The sequence below is a fragment of the Erythrolamprus reginae genome, chromosome 2 (assembly GCF_031021105.1).
Source record: "Erythrolamprus reginae isolate rEryReg1 chromosome 2, rEryReg1.hap1, whole genome shotgun sequence".
In the NCBI taxonomy this organism is placed as follows: domain Eukaryota; kingdom Metazoa; phylum Chordata; class Lepidosauria; order Squamata; family Dipsadidae; genus Erythrolamprus; species Erythrolamprus reginae.
This window is the reverse complement of record NC_091951.1, coordinates 4187654-4208951: the sequence shown is the minus strand read 5'-3', so window position 1 is coordinate 4208951 and position 21298 is coordinate 4187654. Positions and strand designations below refer to the sequence as shown.

Genomic DNA, 21298 nt, shown 5'->3' with positions numbered 1-21298 from the left:
TTTCCTGATTCCAATCGTTTGACTCATTTTTGTCATTAGTTTCTAGTTCCATTCGAATCCCAAAATTCTGAATTCCATCCTTAGCATTCGTCACTTGGAACAGTTGGTAGAAATCTTCATTCTCCTGCCCATTATGACCTTCAAAGCAAAAAATAAATGAAAACACTAACAAGGTTAGAGAAAAATGTACAAAGTCAAATTAATTTCTTTCTGAAGCTTTCTGAAATGCCATTATGTTTGCATGCTTACAGTGGTGTGATATAGGCAGGATGATTTCTATATTCCTGAGTCCTGAAAGCTTTGAAATTATCTAGAAAATATACCTTTCTTTACAGTTATCTAAATACAGTGGTACCTCATCTTACGAACGCCTCTTCTAATGAACTTTTCGAGATACGAACCCGGTGTTTAAGATTTTTTTGCCCCTTCTTCCAAACTATTTTCACCTTACGAACCCAAGCCACTGCTGCTGGGATGAAGGGGTTTCTTTCCCCCCCCCCTTTTTGAAGAAAGAAAAGGGAGGGGCGGCTTGGAGGGGGAAAGAGTTTGTCTTTTAAAAAGTAGGAGAACAGCGTGCTTGCACAGGCACTGAAAGGGTGTCTTTTGAAGAAAGAAAAAGGAGGGGCGCCCCCCTTGCCTTTCTTCCTTCCCACTCACCCTTTAGTCTAGCCTTGCTTCTTCCACCCGCCCCCTTTAGCTGCTCCTCCCTGCCCTCTGTTCGCCTCCCTTCTAAAGTTTGGGATTTTCCTGAAGGATTTGCACACATTATTTGCTTTTACATTGATTCCTATGGGAAACATTGTTTCGTCTTACAAACTTTTCACCTTACTAACCTCCTCCTGGAACCAATTAAGTTCGTATCATGAGGTACCACTGTATGTGTAAATCTCAATGAAAATTTATTTTGAGCCAAGGAATAATTGGGAAGCATCCAAGGAGGAATAAGTAGAAAACCTAAGCTTTATTGGGGTGGGTTAATTTCAGCAGAGATCTATGAGAACTGAAACAATTTTGAAACAAGCTCCTTCTTCTCTGGTGCACCTTGGAGCAGCTACTCCACGATGTCTTTCTAGCAGGCAGGACTCACACTGGAATGGTTCCTTGATCCCAAAAATTAAACTTTGGAGTGAAATTCCTTACTTGAAGCCTCCCATTGGCTTGTAAATACTCTTCATGCTGAGACTGGATACGTTGGGAGGCTTCAAGAATGGCTATTTTGCTGCCCCAAAGTCTCATTGGTTTGCAAATGCTCTTTGGCCACATGTGGTACAGGATTTAATTCACAGAAGCGGAGGCCTAAGCTACTTCAGCATAAGACTGCACAAGACCAGAAGTGCAAGGTCTCACAATAATGATCTCACACTCCAGTACTTTAGGCCTGTGTTTCCTACAAACTGAGGTCTGCATGAGATCCAGGGCAAAAGCCTTCCCTGTGTTTCCAAAGCATTTTGTAATGGATCTCACGCAGGCCTTCATTAGCAGAGAACATTGCACTAAAATACTGTAGTGTGAGATCATGTGAGATCAGTAGTGGAACAGTCACTTAGAGAATTGCCGTAACTTGGTGATCACCGGTACCCTAGGATGGACTGAAGACTTTGTTCATGAATTGTATTTTTTTAATTATTATTATTATTATTATTATTATTATTATTATTATTTAGATTTGTATGCCGCCCCTCTCCGCAGACTGAGGGCGGCTCACAACAATAAATACAGAGAACAAATCTAATATTTAAAAATCTAAAAACCCATGAGTAGTACCTCTAGATACAAGTTTAATTCGTTCCAGAAGGGAGCTTGTATGTCGAACAACTCGTATCTGGAACAAATGCCTTTAGCCTTTGTTTTTCCCTGCCGAGATAACCAGAAGCAAGGATTCTTGCGCCACCTAGTGGACGCTCGGCTCATATCCCGAATTTGAGCTCGGGCCTCGAAAAGAAATTTCTCTCCCCTCGTGACTCGTATTCTGCATGTGGAGCAGCTCATATCTAGAGGTACTACTGTATTTAAAAGAACATACAACACAAGCATACCATACATAAAACTATATAGGCCTGGGGGAGGTGTCTCAATTCCCCATGTCTGATGGCAGAGGTGGGTTTTAAGGAGTTTGCGAAAGACAAGGAGGGTGAGGGCAATCCTAATCTCCAGTGGGAGCTGGTTCCAGAGGGTCGGGGCCGCCACAGAGAAGTCTCTTTCCCTGGGTCCCGCCAGACGACATTGTTTAGTCGACGGGACCTGGAGAAGGCCAACTCTGTGGGACCTAATCGGTCGCTGGGATTTGTGTAGCAGAATGCGGTCTTGGAGATATTCTGGCCTGATGCCATGAAGGTCTTTATAGGTCATAACCAACACTTTGAATTGTGACCAGAAACTGATTGGCAACCAATGCAGACTGCGGAGTGTTGATGTGGCATGGGCATATTTGGGAAAGTCCATGATTGCTCTCGCAGCTGTATTCTACCCGATCTGAAGTTTCCGAACACTCTTCAAAGGTAGCCCCATGTAGAGAGCGTTACAGTAGTCGAACCTCGAGGTGATGAGGGCATGAGTGACTGTGAGCAATGATTCCCGGTCCAAATAGGGCAGCAACTGGTGCACTAGGCGAACCTGGGCAACCCCCCCCCCCCTCGCCACAGCTGAAAGATGGTTCTCTAATGTGAGCTGTGGATCGAGGAGGATTCAGAGAATTCTCTTCCAGGGAATAGCGTGAAAGTTCTGTTCTCACACAATTCTGGGATAGCAATAGCATTTAGACTTTTATACCGCTTCACAGTGCTTCATAGCCCTCTCTAAGTGATTTACAGAGAGTAAGCATATTGCCCCCAACAATCCGGGTCCTCATTTTACCGATCTTGGAAGGATAGAAGGCTGAGTCAACCTTGAGCCTACTGAGATTTGATCTGCCAAAGTGCTGGCAGCCGGTGATCAGCATAAGTGCTGTAGCTTGCAGTACTGCACTCAAACCACTGTACCACTGAGGCTCTTGGTGGGATGATTCGGAGGACAAATGACAACACATTCCTCTCGCATGACCTCCAGCGGACCCAAAAACACACCCCATTCTTCTCAGCCTCCACAGATAAGTTCAAATAGAAATGGAAGAATAAAGATAGGAAATGACACAGAAAGAATCTAAGCAAAGAGACATTCACTTCTTTCCTTCCTCGGAGGACCAGAAGGCCAGATACTTCTCCCTTCCAGGACACAATGTTTGATTAGAGATTTTTAAATAAAAAACTAACTACAATCTGTCTTCTTGAACTCTCTAATTGGGCACGGGAAAACTCTTACCCAGAGAGACCGTGTTCCTATGGTTTTCCAGCATGACTTCCGAATGCAACGCTTTCTGGTCAGGATCCAGCTGAGACCATTCCTCCTCAGAGAAATACACAGCCACCTCCTCAAAGGACACAGGACTCCCCTGAACACAGAAAAAAAACACACACAGCAGGAGGATTTGCAAGATCTCTTCTACTTCATCAATGATTTAGACAAGGGGGTAGGCGCATTCTTCCTCCTGCTGTAACTTCCTGTCCACTGAAAATATTATTTTACTGATAGAGTAGTAGATCCTTGGAACAAACTTCCAGCAGACGTGGTTGATAAATCCACAGTAACTGAATTTAAACATGCCTGGGATAAACATAGATCCATCCTAAGATAAAATACAGGAAGTAGTATAAGGGCAGACTAGATGGACCAGGAGGTCTTTTTCTGCCATCAATCTTCTATGTTTCTGTGTAATAATAATAATAATAATAATAATAATAATAATAATATAATGATGATAATAATAACAATAATATAATAATATAATAATAATTAATGATGATGATGATGATAATAATAATAATATAATAATAATAATAATAATAATAATAATAATTTATTAGACTTGTATGCCGCCCCTCTCCAAAGACTCAGGGCGGCTCACAACAACAATAAAACAATACAAGACAAATCTAATAATTAAAACTATAACTAAAACCCACTATCTTAAAAACAATCGATAGTACTATCAATACTACACAGTCATAACCACACATAACTCTTAATGGTCAGAGAAGGGGATACCCGAATCACCCCATGCCTGGTTAACTATGCTGTAGAACTCTGTGTTCAAATGATGGTTTAATGTATTTTGTAAGCAAGGCTTATAGTATTGTTTAAGGTATTGAGTGTTGTGTTTGGGCCTGGGCCAGCCGTTGCTCCCACAGATGGGAGAGATGCAGCACAAAGTGAATGCGAAAGCCTGGCTGACAGCCAGGAAGACGTGGCAGACAGCCAGGAGGACGAGGCCACTGGTACGCAGGATTCAGCAGACAGCCCAGGGGATTTGGCATGCAGTCCCTCAGACAGTCTTTCGTCTCTGGATTCTTCTGCAGATCAATATATTGATCTGCGTAGCAGAAGAGCTATGCAGAGAAGGGATCGACTGAAGGAGTATTACAAGTATCATAGTAGCACCTGGGCTGGGTGTGGTTCTTATACTGAGGGCTGAGTGTGGTTCCCTTAATTTATTTATTTATTTATTATTTATTATTTGGATTTGTATGCCGCCCCTCTCCGAAGACTCGGGGCGGCTCACAACAAGTGAAACAATCATGATAATCCAATTAATTAAAATATTTAAAGATTTAAGAAAAACCCCATATACTAACAGACACACACACAAGCATACCATGTATAAATTAAACGTGCCCAGGGGAGATGTTTAATTTCCCCATGCCTGACGGCAAAGGTGGGTCTTAAGGAGTTTACGGAAGGCAGGAAGAGTAGGGGCAGTTCTAATCTCCGGGGGGAGTTGGTTCCAGAGAGCCGGTGCCGCCACAGAGAAGGCTCTTCCCCTGGGGCCCGCCAACCAACATTGTTTAGTTGATGGGACCCGGAGAAGGCCCACTCTGTGGGACCTAATCGGTCGCTGGGATTCGTGCGGCAGGAGGCGGTCTCGGAAATATTCTGGTCCGATGCCATGAAGGGCTTAACCAACACTTTGAATTGTGACCGGAAATTGATCGGCAGCCAATGCAGACTGCGGAGTGATGGTGAAACATGGGCATACCTAGGTAAGCCCATGACTGCTCTCGCAGCTGCGTTCTGCACGATCTGAAGTTTCCGAACACTTTTCAAAGGTAGCCCCATGTAGAGAGCATTACAGTAGTCGAGCCTCGAGGTGATGAAGGCATGAGTGACTGTGAGCAATGAGTCCCGGTCCAGATAGGGCCGCAACTGGTGCACCAGGCGAACCTGGGCAAACGCCCCCCTCGCCACAGCTGAGAGATGGTTTTCTAATGTGAGCTGTGGATCGAGGAGGACGCCCAAGTTGCGGACCCTCTCTGAGGGGGTCAATAATTCCCCCCCCAGGGTGATGGACGGACAGATGGGATTGTCCTTGGAAGGCAGAACCCACAGCCACTCCGTCTTATCCGGGTTGAGTTTGAATCTGTTGACACCCATCCAGGCCCCAACAGCCTCCAGGCACCGGCACATCACTTCCACCGCTTCGTTGACTGGGCATGGGGTGGAGATGTAAAGCTGGGTATCATCGGCATATTGATGATACCTCACCCCATGTCCTTGGATGATCTCACCCAGCGGTTTCATGTAGATGTTAAATAGCAAGGGGGAGAGGACCGACCCCTGAGGCAACCCACAAGGGAGAGATCTCGGAGCCGACCTCTGACCCCCCACTAACACCGACTGCGACCGGTCAGAGAGGTAGGAGGAGAACCACTGGAGAACAGTGCCTCCCACCCCCAGCCCCTCCAACCGGTGCAGAAGGATACCATGGTCGATGGTATCGAAAGCCGCTGAGAGATCGAGGAGCACCAGGACAGAGGATAAACCCCTGTCCCGGGCCCGCCAGAGATCATCCATCAACGCGACCAAAGCGGTTTCCGTGCTGTAACCGGGCCTGAAACCCGACTGTCGGGGACCTAGATAATCGGCTTCTTCCAAGGACAGCTGGAGCTGGAGTGCCACCACGTTCTCGACAACCTTCCCCATAAAGGGAAGGTTGGAGACTGGACGATAGTTATTAAGTACGGCTGGGTCCAGGGAAGGCTTCTTGAGGGCTAAAGGGATAAAAGGGAACAAAGGGAACAAAGGGCCAAGGCAAACTGTGGCTGTTTATCTGTGTTATTTTGTGGTTCCTGCTCTGAAGTTTCTGTTCTGTGCCGTTGGAGTTTTCAACCCAGCTTTTTCAGACACGTGGGAGCTGAAACCTCTGGGACTTGCTGTTTGCTCCAAAGATTCAAAAGGACTCCTGAAACGTCTTGGCTCATTCCAGGTTGTCTTTGTTTGTTTTTTCCTGTGTTTTTGTATGCGGCTGAAGTAAGCCTTGCACTATCATTGTTTCCGGACACTAAGGACTGTTTTGAGTAACCCTTTTTTGTTTATCTAATACAAGTTTGCTGATTAGCAGAGCACGTGTGTGTTTGATTTCTTTTCCTTGGACTGTTACGCATTGCCTGAGCCAGTCAGGCAGAACATTGAGAGAGGCTTATAATATTGTATATATACTGTGAGCACTGACTGATGTAATTGTGAATGACTAGGATTGTCCTTGACTAGGCTATTTGCCAAAGTAAATAATATTTATACACTTAATGTATCTGGTCATCTGAATTACTACTTGTAACTCTGCCACCTCCATGGTTCTCCTGGGCATCCTTGGTAACTCAAGGGTCACTCCGCACACTTTATAACACTTAACAATAATCGAGTTCAAACAATTCCCTTCCAGAAGGCGAGAATATAGCTTTTCCCTTTCTTACTTGATTTAGAGGTCCAACCGCTGGTTGATCGCTGTCATAAAACCCAGAAAATTTCATTCTTTGTTTCTCTGTAAGGAATAAATAATTTCAAAATAAATAATTAACAAAATATTTATTTTATTTATTTTAGACAATTTATATGCCGCCTATTAGCACTTGGCAATTCAAGGCAGTTTACAATATGCATATATAAAACTCATATTAAAACAATAAGACTAATAAAAAGAGAATTATAGGTTGTGGTTAGCTCTGGCCCTGCTCCTGCCCCAAGGACTGTGGATGTGGGGGAGACATCCACATGCTGCAGGCCTGTTTTGCCCCCGGTGGAATCTGATGATGAAGGCTCCTCTGACCAAGAAGACATGAGTGGCAGTGAGGAGGAGAGTGTGGCAGACAGCTCAGAAGGAGATCAATTCTCTAGCTCCTCCTTGGATTCAGAACAAGAGTTAATGATACAGCCACGCATGCGGAGAGCGATGCATAGGCAACAACAACTGAGAGATTATTATCAAAGAAAATGAGGCCACCTGTGGTTGGGTGGGGCTGTGGTCATCAGTGAGGCTGCTATAAAGAGCAGCCTGTGGGTTTGGCCATTGTGGAGGATTCTCTGATCGTGGTGTTTCGTGCCTACTTTGCTGACTTTGACCTTTTGTGTGCTGATTTTCCCCCGCTTTGAAACTAAACCAGAGCAAAGGGTGTTTCACTTTGTGAAAGAAGAAGGACTGTGAATTGCCTCACAGCTGCAAGCTAAGTATCACAGACTGATAAGGGACTTGTACAAATGACCAGTTTGTTTGGAGACGAGTGCTCTTTGCTATACCAAAAGAAGGCTTGGTTTAAGTGAATTTTCATTATAAAGAACATTGTTTTGAATTTTCAAACGTGTGTGTGTCTGAAATTTGTATCTGTGAATTTTTGGGAGGATTCTACCAGAGAGCCCGACAGAACACCTCTCCCCTGCTCTGCCCAAAATGACTTTGCCCTTCCCTAGTTTCTTCCACTCCTTTTCTGATCCAAATTCAGCCCTGAATCCTGACTGGTAGGGGTCTAGATAATCCGTCATCATCCAGAAACCTCTGGTGCTGCTGCACAACTAACTTCCCCAAACATGGAAGATTGGAGACAGGTCAGAAATTATTCAGCAGTCTGGAATAAAGCGATGGCTTTTTAAGAAGAGAGCGGATCACAGCCTCCTTTAAGCGCTGGGGTACTACCCGCTCCTGTAGGGAAGCATTAATCACCACCAGAATCCACTCATGTCATCTCCCAGCAAGTTTTCACAAGCCAGGAGCCACAGGTATCTAAAACACAGGTATCTCACAGTCACTCATGCCCTCATTACCTTGAGGTTCAACTACTGTAACGCTCTCTACATGGGGCTACCTTTGAAGAGTGTTCGGAAACTTCAGATCGTGCAGAAAGCAGCTGCGAGAGCAATCATGGGCCTTTCCAAATATGCCCATGTTACTCCAACACTCCGCAGTCTGCACTGGTTGCCGATCAGTTTCCGGTCACAATTCAAAGTGGTGGTTATGACCTATAAAGCCCTTCATGGCACCGGACCAGATTATCTCAGGGACCGCCTTCTGCCGCACAAATCCCAGCGACCAGTCAGGTCCCACAGAGTTGGCCTTCTCCCGGTCCCGTCAACTAAACAATGTCATCTGGCGGGACCCTCTGGAATCAGCTCCCTCCAGAGATTAGAACTGCCCCCACCCTCCTTGCCTTTTGTAAACTCCTCAAAACCCACCTCTGTCGTCAAGCGTTTTGCCTCCCAAGGACAATCCCATCTGTCTGTCCATTACCCTGGGGGGCGAATTATTGACCCCCTCAGAGAGGGTTCGCAACTTGGGCGTCCTCCTCGATCCACAGCTCACATTAGAAAACCATACAAATCCAAATAATAAATAAATAAATAAATACATACATAAATAATAAACTGAGACATCTCCCCCTGCCTATGTAGTTTTAGTGCATGATCTGACTATATGTATGTTTTTTATATTGGGGTTCCTTGTTTTTACATTTTTTAAATGTACAATTGCTATTTTAGATGTTAAATTATTAGATTTGTCAATACATATTGGTCTATATCACTGTTGTGAGCGCCCCGAGTCTGCGGAGAGGGGCAGCATACAAATCTAATTAATAATAATAATAATAATAATAATAATAATAATAATAATAATAATATCTGCACCCTTACTCCCTAGAATCCTGTCCACATCCTCAGGAGCAAGGGAGTCAAAACGGTTTCCAAATAATAGAGCAAGAACCTGCCCCAAGGACTTCCACCGGAGCAGCAATCACGCCAGCATCTAACTGGCAATTTTGTCTTCCAGAAAATCTGCAAATTCCTCAGTACGCCTCTTCAGGTGAAGCTCAATCTCCTCCTTCCCCAGGAGCAGGAGGCTCACCTAAAGAGGGTGGCTGGGCCATTATGTCTAGATGCAATTAGTGTGGAGAAGTATAAATAGGAGGAGGTATTGTATAGAAGAGAAGAGAGAGCGAAGGTAAAACTGATGGGAAATTGGAGGGTTTCAGCTACCTCTTGAGGTGTCTTGACTATGATCCTCCCAAGGGATCCTCCTGAAAAATAGCTCTTGAGAGGGATTTGATGGTTTCTTCTTACCTCCAGGGTCTCTGATCTCCACAGTGCAGCACTTCAAATATGAGGAAGGAAGGAAGAAGCAGAATTAATGTACATCACGACGTAAAGTGGATTCCTATATTCGAAGCACAACATCAAAGCCCGCTACACCCATCACTGTGGTTGAGTTAGAAAACAATGGAACAATGCTTAATCCTCCACTCAAAACAGAAGACCCTACGAGACTAGACTTTCAATCCTGGGCCTAGAAAGTCTAGAACTAAGACGCCTTAAACAAGATCTAAGTATTGCCCACAAGATCATATGCTGCAACGTCCTGCCTGTCGGCGACTACTTCAGCGTCAACCACAACAACACAAGAGCACACAACAGATTTAAACTTAATATTAACCGCTCCAAACTTGACTGTAAAAAATACGACTTCAGTAACCGAGTTGTCGAAGCGTGGAACTCATTACCGGACTCCGTAGTGTCATCCCCAAACTCCCAACACTTTACCCTTAGATTATCCACGGTTGACCTATCCAGATTCCTAAGAGGTCAGTAAGGGGTGAGTACAAGTGCGCTAGAGTGCCTTCCATCCCTTGTCCTATTGCTCTCCTATATCTCCTATACCTTTCTTCTATTCCTCTATCTCTTCTTCTATTCTTTCATTGATATGTTCTATTCCTATATCTTCTCTTCTATTCTTTCTTAGATATATTTTACTATGAGTATCTCCTCCATAACCTTCATTATGTATTTTACTATGTGTATACCCACTAAAACCCTCATTATGTAGTGGACAAAATCAATCAATCAATCAATCAATGTCCTACAAGAATTGGTGGGACATTACCACATATTATAAGCCACCCCGAGTCTATGGAGAGGGGCGGCATACAAATCTAATAAATAATAATAATAATAATAATAATAATAATAATAATAATAATAATAATAATGAATAGGATAAGGAGTACTATGAGTATACCCACTAAAACCCTCATTATGTATTGGACAAAATCAATCAATCAATAAATGTCCTACAAGAATTGGTGGGACATTACCACATATTATAAGGAATAGGAGCAGGAATATCCCAGCGGACAGGCTCAATATCCAAATGGATCTCGACAGACCTAAACACTGGGCCCATCTAATAAAATGCAATGCAATGCTGAGAAAACTAAAGTCTAACACTTAGGTAAGAAAAACCAAAAATATACACATAAACTGGGCGAAACCACACTCCGTAGGAGTGACTGCGAGAAGGATCTGGAGTCTTACTAGACAACTAGCTAAACATGAGTCAGCAATGTGCAGTGGCAGCCAAAGAAGCCGATGCAATCCTAAACTGCATTAATAGAGAGATACAATCTAGGACTAGGGAGCTACTAATACCACTCTATAAAGCCTTAGTTAGACCACACCTAAAGTACTGCATCCGGTTCTGGTCACCACACTAAAAAAAAGACATTGAAATTCTAGAGACAGTGCAGAGGAGAACAAGCTTGGGTTTGGGTTGGACTAGGTGACCTACAAGGTCCTTTCCAACTTTACTAATCTAAATGAATATTACAGAAGTTTGGGAAGGAGGGGTGAAGTATTCAAACACATTCTCTATTCTCTTTTGAGTTCTCACCTGCAATTCGCCCTGCTCCTTCTGGTCCTCCGCCTGACTCAGGAGGAAGCCTTCCACCAGGGCCACCGCTTGGCAGCTGGTCTCTGCTCCACACTCCCGCACCCAGCTCTCCATCTCTGGAGGCAGAAGAGCCAGGAACTGCTCCAGAACAATCAGGTCCAGCATCTGGGCTTTGGTGTACTTTTCTGGTCTCAGCCATCGCCCGCTAAATTCGTAGAGGTGGCTGCAAAATCTTCGAGGACCTTCAGAGTCCTGGCATTGGATGAACTTCCAGGGCTGAACTTCTGAAGGGAGGGTGGTTTCTTCTTTCAGGATCTTCTGCCCAGTCCTTGTCCAGAGCTTCCCCCACTTCCCAGGCAGAACAGCTAAAGGACCTTTTCTGCTTTCCTCCTTTGCAAAAGGTTGTGTCTCCATCCTTTCTCCGTCCTGCAGAGCAACTCCAAATGGGTCCAAGGACTCTTGTGGGTCTCCAGATGCCTTTTCCTTCAGAAGACCATTTCTAGGGCTGAAGGACTGGTCCCTGCAAGTGATTCTGCTCTTTTTTTCCCCCCTAAGAGAAATTTTTCCCTTGCAAAGATTTCAAATTGCTTCGAGTTTCTGTATCTGAGATGGAGAGGCGGGGGGGAGGGGGAGGTCAAAAATGAGCCAACCGATCAGTTTCCGGGCACAATTCAAAGTGTTGATTATGACCTATAAAGCCCTACATAGCACAGGACCAGATTATCTTCGAGACCGCCTCCTGCCGCACAAATCCCAGCGACCGGTGAGGTCCCTCTGTTTGCCTCCTTAGGGGTCCCGTCGACCAAACAACGTCGGGTGGCGGGACCTAGGGGAAGAGCCTTCTCTGTGGGGGCCCCAGCCCTCTGGAATCGGCTCCCCCCAGAGATTCGCACTGCCCCCACCCTCCTTGCCTTCGGAAGGAGCTTAAAAACTTATCTTTGCCGCCAGGCTTGGGACTTTTAGATCTTCCCCCTGACCATTGAATGCCTTAAGTATGATTGCTGAATGTTCGGTCCATAAGTTTTTCTTTTAATTGTTTTTAAATTGTAGTATTAATTGGATTTACACTATTGTCCTGTTTTTATGTATGCTGTGATCCGCCCCGAGTCTTCGGAGAGGGGTGGCATACAAATCCAATTAATTAATTAATTAATTAAATAAATAAATAATTGCAAGCGGAATTCAGCCACTGTTCCAAGCGGCTCATCCCATCGCAGGGCTGAGGTCACTCCCAGAAAGCAGGGCCGGGAAGGAATCAGCTGGAGAGGCCGCCAGCTTCTCGGGGAGGAGGGTGCGAATCCTGCCTCCTCCTCGCCCGGCTTCTCTCCTCTCCTCCCCCATAAGACAGATCCTCCTACAGCATCTCCGCTTCCCCCTGCATAGAGAGCTCGGCTGGGGAGCATGAGACCCGGGAGGGAAGCCGGAGGAGGGCCGGACGGGGATCTCTCCCTCCTCCACCTCCCTTTGCCCTCCCTCTCTCACCAGGAGCACGACTACTTCTCCCCGCGCCAGTCTCTCCGCCGCATTCGGAGGCGCAGGGGTTAAGGAGAGCGAGTGAGGCGCCTAGAGCGGCAGGCGTTTGTGATGTCACTTTCTTCTCGGCCACCCCCTACAAAGAGAGGTGGGACCTTCCAGTGGACCAATCGGGAAGCGCCGAAAGCTCCCCCCCTTTTTTTTTTTTGGCGGAGATCTCCTCATGATGGACCAACTGCCAGGATTGTAGAAAGGGCGGGAAAGAGGAGCGTGTCTGAGCTGAAGGGAGAGGGTGGAGGTGATAGGTTTGGGTCGGGAGAAGGAAGGAAAGGCGCCTCTCAATGGTTCCCTGCCCGGAAAAGCCTTTGAAGTGTCCAGGGGCAGCACTTTCTCCACCTTCTTCTACTTTCTGTCAGGGAATCGTCTGTGGAGATGGAGAAAAATAGCTCTGGAGGAGGATTTGAACTCGTTTCCCTCAAGAGCGGCCACCTGGTAGGTTGTGCAGAAATTGGGGGGAAGCCCCGAAAGGGTCCAAAATGCTGTCAGAAACAGCTGGGCAGTCAGAAGAACCAGGATCCTCTCTTAGAAACTCAGCTTGTGACTTGCAGGCAATTGTTGGAAACTCCTGATAGTATGTATGTGACTCTTTGGTTTTAAATGTTTAGGTTTTTTTAAATTAATTATTCTATTAATTGGCCTAGACATGTTTTATTTATTGTATCTTTTTACCAAAATGTTTTAACCCGCCCCGAGTCCAATTAATAAATAAACTCCAGCCTGAATGGGAGGCAGCCGCCCTGAAGGCTCCGCAGTGATTAGAGGAGGCATCAAAAGGGCCCAAAACTTTTGATTAAAATAATGGAATGTGCAGAAATGTCCAAGCTAACAATGGAATTGCAAAACAAGGATGAGAGATTTCTACAAAGCATGGGACAAATGGTACCATTGGTTAAAAAAAAGAAATTACTTAAAAATTATTCATTAAGAAAAATATCCAACAAAAACAACTTGTAAAACTAGCAACCTACGTTGCTATAAAATCAAATTGAAACAACAAACTGTAAACATCGATTGACACGAACTTTAAATTACAAAGAAAACAAACCCTTAAACCACTGATACGTATTGGCACTAACAATTACATCAAAAACATATGGATAAAACTTTAGGGAAATCTACACCACCTATGTGCTTAAACCACAGGCCGCAAAGCATGAAAGCCCCAGCTCTAACGCTGGCCTTCTCTTCTTACTACTCCTCTTTTGCTCCAATTTCCTATCCCCCTTCCCCTTATATCTCTTTCCCTTCTTCCCCAACCTCCTACCTTTCTTCTTTTCTCCCTCCCCCTCTGCGTGTACTATACAGTGGAACCCCGACATAAGAGCTGCTCTACTTAAGAGCAACTCGAGATAAGAGCTGGGAGGGGAGAGATATTTTTGTTCTACTTACAAGCCCAAATTCGAGATACAAGCGCCAAGGAGCTGTCTCCTGAAGCCAAACGCTAACTTCCGCGTTCGGCTTCAGGAGACAGCTGCGAAGCGGCGCGCCTGTTTTAAAAGGTTGCAGCCGGCCTGGGGGGCTCGGGGGGGTGCTTGCAGCTTTCTTTCTTGCTCTTTTTCTTTCTCTCTTTTACCTTCCCTTCCTCTATTTCTTCTTTTCTTTCTCCTTCCCACCTTCTTCCCTCCCTCCCTCCCTTCACTCATTCCTCTCTTACTCTCCCCTTTCATAAGTTTCCTTGCTTCCTTCCTTCCTCTGTTCCTGTCCCTTCCCCCTTTCTTTCTTTCTTTCTTTCTTGCTCTTTTTCTTTCTCTCTTTTACCTTCCCTTCCTCTATTTCTTCTTTTCTTTCTCCTTCCCACCTTCTTCCCTCCCTCCCTCCCTTCACTCATTCCTCTCTTACTCTCCCCTTTCATAAGTTTCCTTGCTTACTTCCTCTGTTCCTGTCCCTTCCCCCTTTCTTTCTTTCTTTCTTGCTCTTTTTCTTTCTCTCTTTTACCTTCCCTTCCTCTATTTCTTCTTTTCTTTCTCCTTCCCACCTTCTTCCCTCCCTCCCTCCCTTCACTCATTCCTCTCTTACTCTCCCCTTTCATAAGTTTCCTTGCTTCCTTCCTCTGTTCCTGTCCCTTCCCTCTTTCCTTCCTTCCTTCCCACCCTCCGTCCATTCATTCACCCATTCCTCTCTTGATCGCTTAAAGCCGGTCCCTGGTGCAAAAAGAGTTGGGGACCTCTGTCCTACAGGATTGGGTGGCAGAGAAGTTGAACATATGTAAATTTAAAAGTTTAAGAAAGTTTACAAGTTAAGTGAAAGAAACTTCATTATTCATTTATATGTACATGTACATTTCTTCATTAAAAACATGTCTTTCTGCATAATTTAGACTAACTTTGTGAGTTTTTTGAGGGCTGGAACCAATTAAAATTATTTACATTAATTCCTATGGGGAAAAGTCGTTCGAGATAAGAGCTGCTCGACTTAAGAGCCCAGGTCCGGAACGAATTAAACTCGTATCTCGAGGTACCACTGTATAAGTAGATTATAAATGTTACAATGTATATTATATATATCCCCTTTGCTTTTCTGTACCCTGTTTTTAATGTACTGTATATATTCAATAAAAACTTTTTAAAAACCAAAAGGGCCCAAAACAGTGATGAAATCCAAAACTTCTTATTACTGGTTCTATATTTATTTATTTATTTATTATTAATTAATTAATTAATTAGATTTGTATGCCGCCCCTCTCCGTAGACTCGGGGTGGCTCACAACATAATAAAACAGTTCATGGCAAATCTAATAATTTACAATTTAAAATATTTTTTAAAACCCATTATTAAGCCGACATACGTACAAACATACCATACATAAATTATATAGCCCCGGGGGAAATATCTCAGTTCCCCCATGCCTGACAACAAAGGTGGGTTTGAGGAGTTTACGAAAGGCATGGAGGGTAGGGGCAGTTCTAATCTCTGGCGGGAGCTGGTTTCAGAGAGTCGGGCCCACCACAGAGAAGGCTCTTCCCCTGGGGCCCACCAACTGACATTGCTTAGTTGACGGGACCCGGAGAAGGCCCACTCTGTGGGACCTAACTGGTTGCTGGGATTCATGCAGCAGAAGGCGGTCTCGGAGATATTCTGGTCCGATGCCATGAAGGGCTTTATAGGTCATAACCAACACTTTGAATTGTGACCTGACGGTCAGAACGATCAACCAGTGGAACAACCTACCAGCGGACTCCAATACTCTGGACAATTTCAAGAGGAAATTGGACTGCCATTTGGCTAGGATGCCATAGGGTTCCTGCTTAGGCAGGGGGTTGGACTTGATGACCCGCATGGTCCCTTCCAACTCTAACAATAAATAAAAATAAATAAATAAACTGTGTCCAGTTCTGGAGACCTCACTTTAAAAAAGATTTTGGCGATTGTGTGAGTCCAGAAATGTGCAAGAGGAGGGAAGACGAAGAAAGATCACCACAAAATTAGGACAAAGAGTCTGTGAGTTGGATTTTCAAATTCAGCATCACTATAACCCCGTTCTCGTTATGGTTTTCTTTCTCAGTTATTACCTGTGTTACATAAAGTGAAGCAGGGTGTAAAGACAGACTGTGACAATAGGAACAAAAGGAAGAAAAGGTGGAACCATAGTAGGGGATTTAGGACTAATTGCTTTTCTGCCTGCAACTCTGCTCTAGTGGATATGCGTATCAGAGGGAGTTGCTTGAAATGAGTAGGGATTCTGCACCACTTAAATATTGGGATCCACAGACCACTTTCAGGCCAACGGATAACCTTAATTTCCACCGATGTTCATCTTTCTTTTTTTTTAAACATCCTACTTGGCCAAAAAGCACAAGAAAGGATTGAAGATTCAGAATCAAAGTCAGAAGGCACCTGGAAGGGAACTTTTATTTCAGAGAAGTGACTGTCCAGTCTCTTCTTTAAAATGTCCAGTGAGGAAGCGCCCATGCTTTCTGAAGGCAAGCTGTTGCACTGGCAAATTGTCTTCACTGTAAGAAAGTTCCAGGTTGCTTATCTCCTTGATAAATTTCCATCCATTATTTCTTAGCTTGCCCTCTGGTGGTTTGGGGAAAAAATAGATATTAGATTAACAGAGTTTGATGGGACCTTGTAGTTCATCTTGTCCGACCCTCTGCCCAGGCAGGAGACTCAACCATTTCTGACAAATGGCAGTCCAGTCTCTCCTTGAAAGCCTCCAGTGACGAAGCTCCCACAACGTCTGAAGGCAATTCCTGTTCCATTGGTTGATTGTTCTATCAGAAAATTACTCTATTTCTAGGTGGAATCTCTCCTTGATCAGTTTCCCTCCATTATTCCTTGTCAGGCCTACAGGTGTCTTGGGAAACTGCTCGACCCCTTCCTCTATGTGGCAACCTCTCAAATATTTTGAACTTTTTCAAAAGTATTGTTCTGTCGGGCTCTCTGGTAGAATCCTCCCAAAAATTCACAGGTACAAATTTCAGACACACACACGTTTGAAAATTCAAAACAATGTTCTTTATAATGAAAAGTCACTTAAACCAAGCCCTCTTTTGGTATAGCAAAGAGCCCTCGTCTCCAAACAAACTAGTAATTTATACAAGTCCCTTATCAGTTCTGTGATACTTAGCTTGCAGCTGTTAGGCAATTCACAGTCCTTCTTTTTTCACAAAGTGAAACACTTTGCTCTGGTTTAGTTTCAAAGTGGGGGAAAATCAGCACACAAAAAGTCAAAGTCAGTAAAGCAGTCACGAAACACAGCGATCAGATAATCCTCCACGACGGCCAAATCCACAGGCTGCTATTTACCACAGCCCCACCCAACCACAGGTGGCCTCATTTTCTTTGATAATAATCTCTCAGTTGTTGCTGCCTATGCATCGCTCTCCGCATGCGTGGCTGTATCATTAACTCTTGTTCTGAATCCAAGGAGGAGCTAGATAATTGATATCCTTCTGAGCTGTCTGCCCCACTCTCCTCCTCCCTGTCACTCATAGAAACATAGAAACATAGAAGTCTGACGGCAGAAAAAGACCCCATGGTCCATCTAGTCTGCCCTTATACTATTTTCTGTATTTTATCTTAGGATGGATATATGTTTATCCCAGGCATGTTTAAATTCAGTTACTGTGGATTTATCTACCACGTCTGCTGGAAGTTTGTTCCAAGGATCTACTACTCTTTCAGTAAAATAATATTTTCTCATGTTGCTTTTGATCTTTCCCCCAACTAACCTCAGATTGTGTCCCCTTGTTCTTGTGTTCACTTTCCTATTAAAAACACTTCCCTCCTGGACCTTATTTAACCCTTTAATATATTTAAATGTTTCGATCATGTCCCCCCTTTTCCTTCTGTCCTCCAGACTATACAGATTGAGTTCATTAAGTCTTTCCTGATACGTTTTATACTTAAGACCTTCCACCATTCTTGTAGCCCGTCTTTGGACCCGTTCAATTTTGTCAATATCTTTTTGTAGGTGAGGTCTCCAGAACTGAACACAGTATTCCAAATGTGGTCTCACCAGCATTCTATATAGCGGGATCATAATCTCCCTCTTCCTGCTTGTTATACCTCTAGCTATGCAGCCAAGCATCCTACTTGCTTTCCCTACTGCCTGACTGCACTGTTCACCCGTTTTGAGACTGTCAGAAATCACTACGCCTAAATCCTTTTCTTTTGAAGTATTTGCTAACACAGAACTGCCAATACAATAGTCAGATTGAGGATTCCTTTTCCCCAAGTGCATTATTTTACATTTGGAAACATTAAACTGCAGTTTCCATTGCTTTGACCATTTATCTAGTAAAGCTAAATCATTTACCATATTGCCGACGCCTCCAGGAATATCAACCCTATTGCACACTTTAGAGTCATCGGCAAATAGGCAAACCTTCCCTACCAGACCTTCCCCTATGTCACTCACAAACACATTAAAAAGAATAGGACCCAGAACAGACCCCTGTGGCACACCGCTTGCAACCTGACTCTGCTCAGAATACTCGCCATTCACAACAACCCTCTGGTGTCTATGCTTCAGCCAGCTGCAAATCCATTGAACTATCCAGGGATTAAGTCCAATCTTCACTAATTTATCTATCAGCTCTTTATGTGGAACCGTATCAAAGGCCTTGCTGAAGTCCAGGTAGGCAATATCCACGGCACCACCTTCATCCAACACCTTTGTGACATAGTCAAAGAAATCAATGAGATTAGTCTGACATGATTTGCCTTCAGTAAAGCCATGCTGATTTGAGTCCAATAATTTATTGTTTTTTAGGTGCTGATTTATCCTCTTTTTCAGTAGAGTCTCCATCATTTTAACGACAACTGATGTCAAGCTAACTGGCCTGTAGTTACCAGCTTCTTCTCTACTGCCCTTCTTGTGGATAGGCACAACACTTGCCATTCTCCAATCCTCAGGAACATCTCCTGTTAACAAGGATTGGTTAAACAAATCAGTCAGGGGGGTAGCAATGACATATCTGAGTTCTTTAAGAACTCTGGGGTGGATGCCATCTGGACCCATTGCCTTATTTATCTTTAATCGTTCAAGTTCTTCTAAGACATCGGCTTCTAAGATCACTGGAGCTGAATCCATACAGTTGGAGGCAATGCTATATCCCTCTATACTATTATTTTGTAAGGTGTCTTTTGAGAAAACTGAACAGAAGTAGCTATTGAAATGGTCAGCGATCTCCTTATTCCCATTAATGCATGTATTTTTCCCGGTACTAAGCTTCGTGATGCCGCAGTTTTTCTTCTTCTTATCACTAATATATCTGAAGAAGGTTTTATCCCCCTTCTTTAGAGATTTGGCAATTTCTTCCTCTTTTGAGGCTTTAGCAGCATATATTATCTGTTTCGCCTCCTTCTGTCTCATTTTATACACCTCCCTATCAGCTATACTTCCAGACTCTTTATACCTCCTATAGGCAGCCTTTTTTTCATTGACTATAGTCCTTACATCATTGCTAAACCATAGCGGTTTCTTCTTCCTTTTACCTTTAGTTATTTGTCTTACATACAGTCCAGTGGCTTTTAAGATGGCCTTTTTAAATACAGTCCACTGGGTGCTCGCTCCTGCCATTTTATCCCTCCCCTTTAATTCATTATCTAAATATTCCCCCATTGCATTAAAATTTGTTTTTCTGAAATCCAATACTTTGGTTGCATTATAGGATTGCTCACAATGAGTTTTTACATCAAACCACAAACATAGATGGTCACTGCAACCTAAATTTTCTCCCACCTTGACATCTGAAACCCAATTCCCATTCGTAAAAACTAAATCTAGAATATTCTCCCCTCTAGTTGGTGTCTTAACCAGCTGTGCCAGAGCTGCTCCTGTAAAGGCCTCTACTATATTCTTACTTTTGCATGTAAGGGCACTGGGGATATTCCAGTCAACATCAGGCATGTTGAAATCACCCATAACCACAATTTATTTATTTATTATTTATTACTTAGATTTGTATGCCGCCCCTCTCCGAAGACTCGGGGCGGCTCACAACATGTAAAAAACAAATCATAAGCAATCAAACAGATGTAAAATATTTAAATATTTAAAAAACCCCATTTGCTAACAGTCACACATACAGACATACCATGCATAAAGTAAACGTGCCCAGGGGGAGATGTTTTAGTTCCCCCATGCCTGACGGCAAAGGTGGGTTTTAAGGAGTTTACGGAAGGCAGGGAGAGTAGGGGCAGTTCTAATCTCCGGGGGGAGTTGGTTCCAGAGGGCCGGGGCCGCCACAGAGAAGGCTCTTCCCCTGGGGCCCGCCAACCGACATTGTTTAGTTGACGGGACCCGGAGAAGGCCCACTCTGTGGGACCTGATCGGTCGCTGGGATTCGTGCGGCAGGAGGCGGTCTCGGAGATAATCTGGTCCGATGCCATGAAGGGCTTTAAAGGTCATAACCAACACTTTGAATTGTGACCGGAAATTGATCGGCAACCAATGCAGACTGCGGAGTGATGGTGAAACATGGGCATACCTAGGTAGGCCCATGACTGCTCTCGCAGCTGCATTTTGCACGATCTGAAGTTTCCGAACACTTTTCAAAGGTAGCCCCATGTAGAGAGCATTACAGTAGTCGAACCTCGAGGTGATGAGGGCGTGAGTGACTGTGAGCAATGAGTCCCGGTCCAGATAGGGCCGCAACTGGTGCACCAGGCGAACCTGGGCAAACGCCCCCCTCGCCACAGCTGAAAGATGTTGTTCTAAAGTGAGCTGTGGATCGAGGAGGACGCCCAAGTTGCGGACCCTCTCTGAGGGGGTCAATAATTCCCCCCCCAGGGTGATGGACGGACAGATGGGATTGTCCTTGGGAGGCAAAACCCACAGCCACTCCGTCTTATCCGGGTTGAGCTTGAGTCTGTTGACACCCATCCAGGCCCCAACATCCTCCAGGCACCGGCACATCACTTCCACCGCTTCGTTGACTGGGCATGGGGTGGAGATGTAAAGCTGGGTATCATCCGCATATTGATGATACCTCACCCCATGTCCTTGGATGATCTCGCCCAGCGGTTTCATGTAGATGTTGAATAGCAGGGGGGAGAGGACCGACCCCTGAGGCACCCCACAAGGGAGAAACCTAGGAGTCGACCTCTGGCCCCCCACTAACACCGACTGCGACCGGCCAGAGAGGTAAGAGGAGAACCACTGAAGAACAGTGCCTCCCACTCCCAACCCCTCCAGCCGGCGCAGAAGGATACCATGGTCGATGGTATCGAAAGCCGCTGAGAGGTCAAGGAGCACCAGGACAGAGGATAAACCCCTGTCCCGGGCCCGCCAGAGATCAT

At 44.7% G+C, this 21298-nt stretch overlaps 1 protein-coding gene and 1 pseudogene across 1 annotated transcript; both read right to left on the bottom strand.

Moving 5' to 3' along the window:
* Positions 1 to 21298, bottom strand: part of LOC139162980 (zinc finger protein 585A-like) — a 35482-nt pseudogene that overhangs the window by 1828 nt on the left and 12356 nt on the right.
* LOC139162960 (zinc finger protein 496-like) lies at positions 72 to 11808 on the bottom strand. Its single transcript, XM_070743873.1, has 4 exons — positions 11018 to 11808; positions 9331 to 9445; positions 6783 to 6850; positions 72 to 138 (listed from the first exon to the last, which is right to left on the bottom strand). The coding sequence occupies exons 1-4, from the start codon at positions 11429 to 11431 to the stop codon at positions 91 to 93; spliced, it is 645 nt and encodes a 214-aa protein (XP_070599974.1). The 5' UTR covers positions 11432 to 11808; the 3' UTR covers positions 72 to 90.

Coding starts and splice junctions, on each gene's coding strand:
- LOC139162960 (XM_070743873.1), bottom strand. CDS start 11,431: ATGGAGACACAACCTTTTGCAAAGGAGGAAAGCAGAAAAGGTCCTTTA. Junction 9,446..11,017: donor AGGAGCAGGGCGAATTGCAG/GTGAGAACTCAA, acceptor TCATATTTGAAG/TGCTGCACTGTGGAGATCAG. Junction 139..6,782: donor CGGTTGGACCTCTAAATCAA/GTAAGAAAGGGA, acceptor TTTGCTTTGAAG/GTCATAATGGGCAGGAGAAT.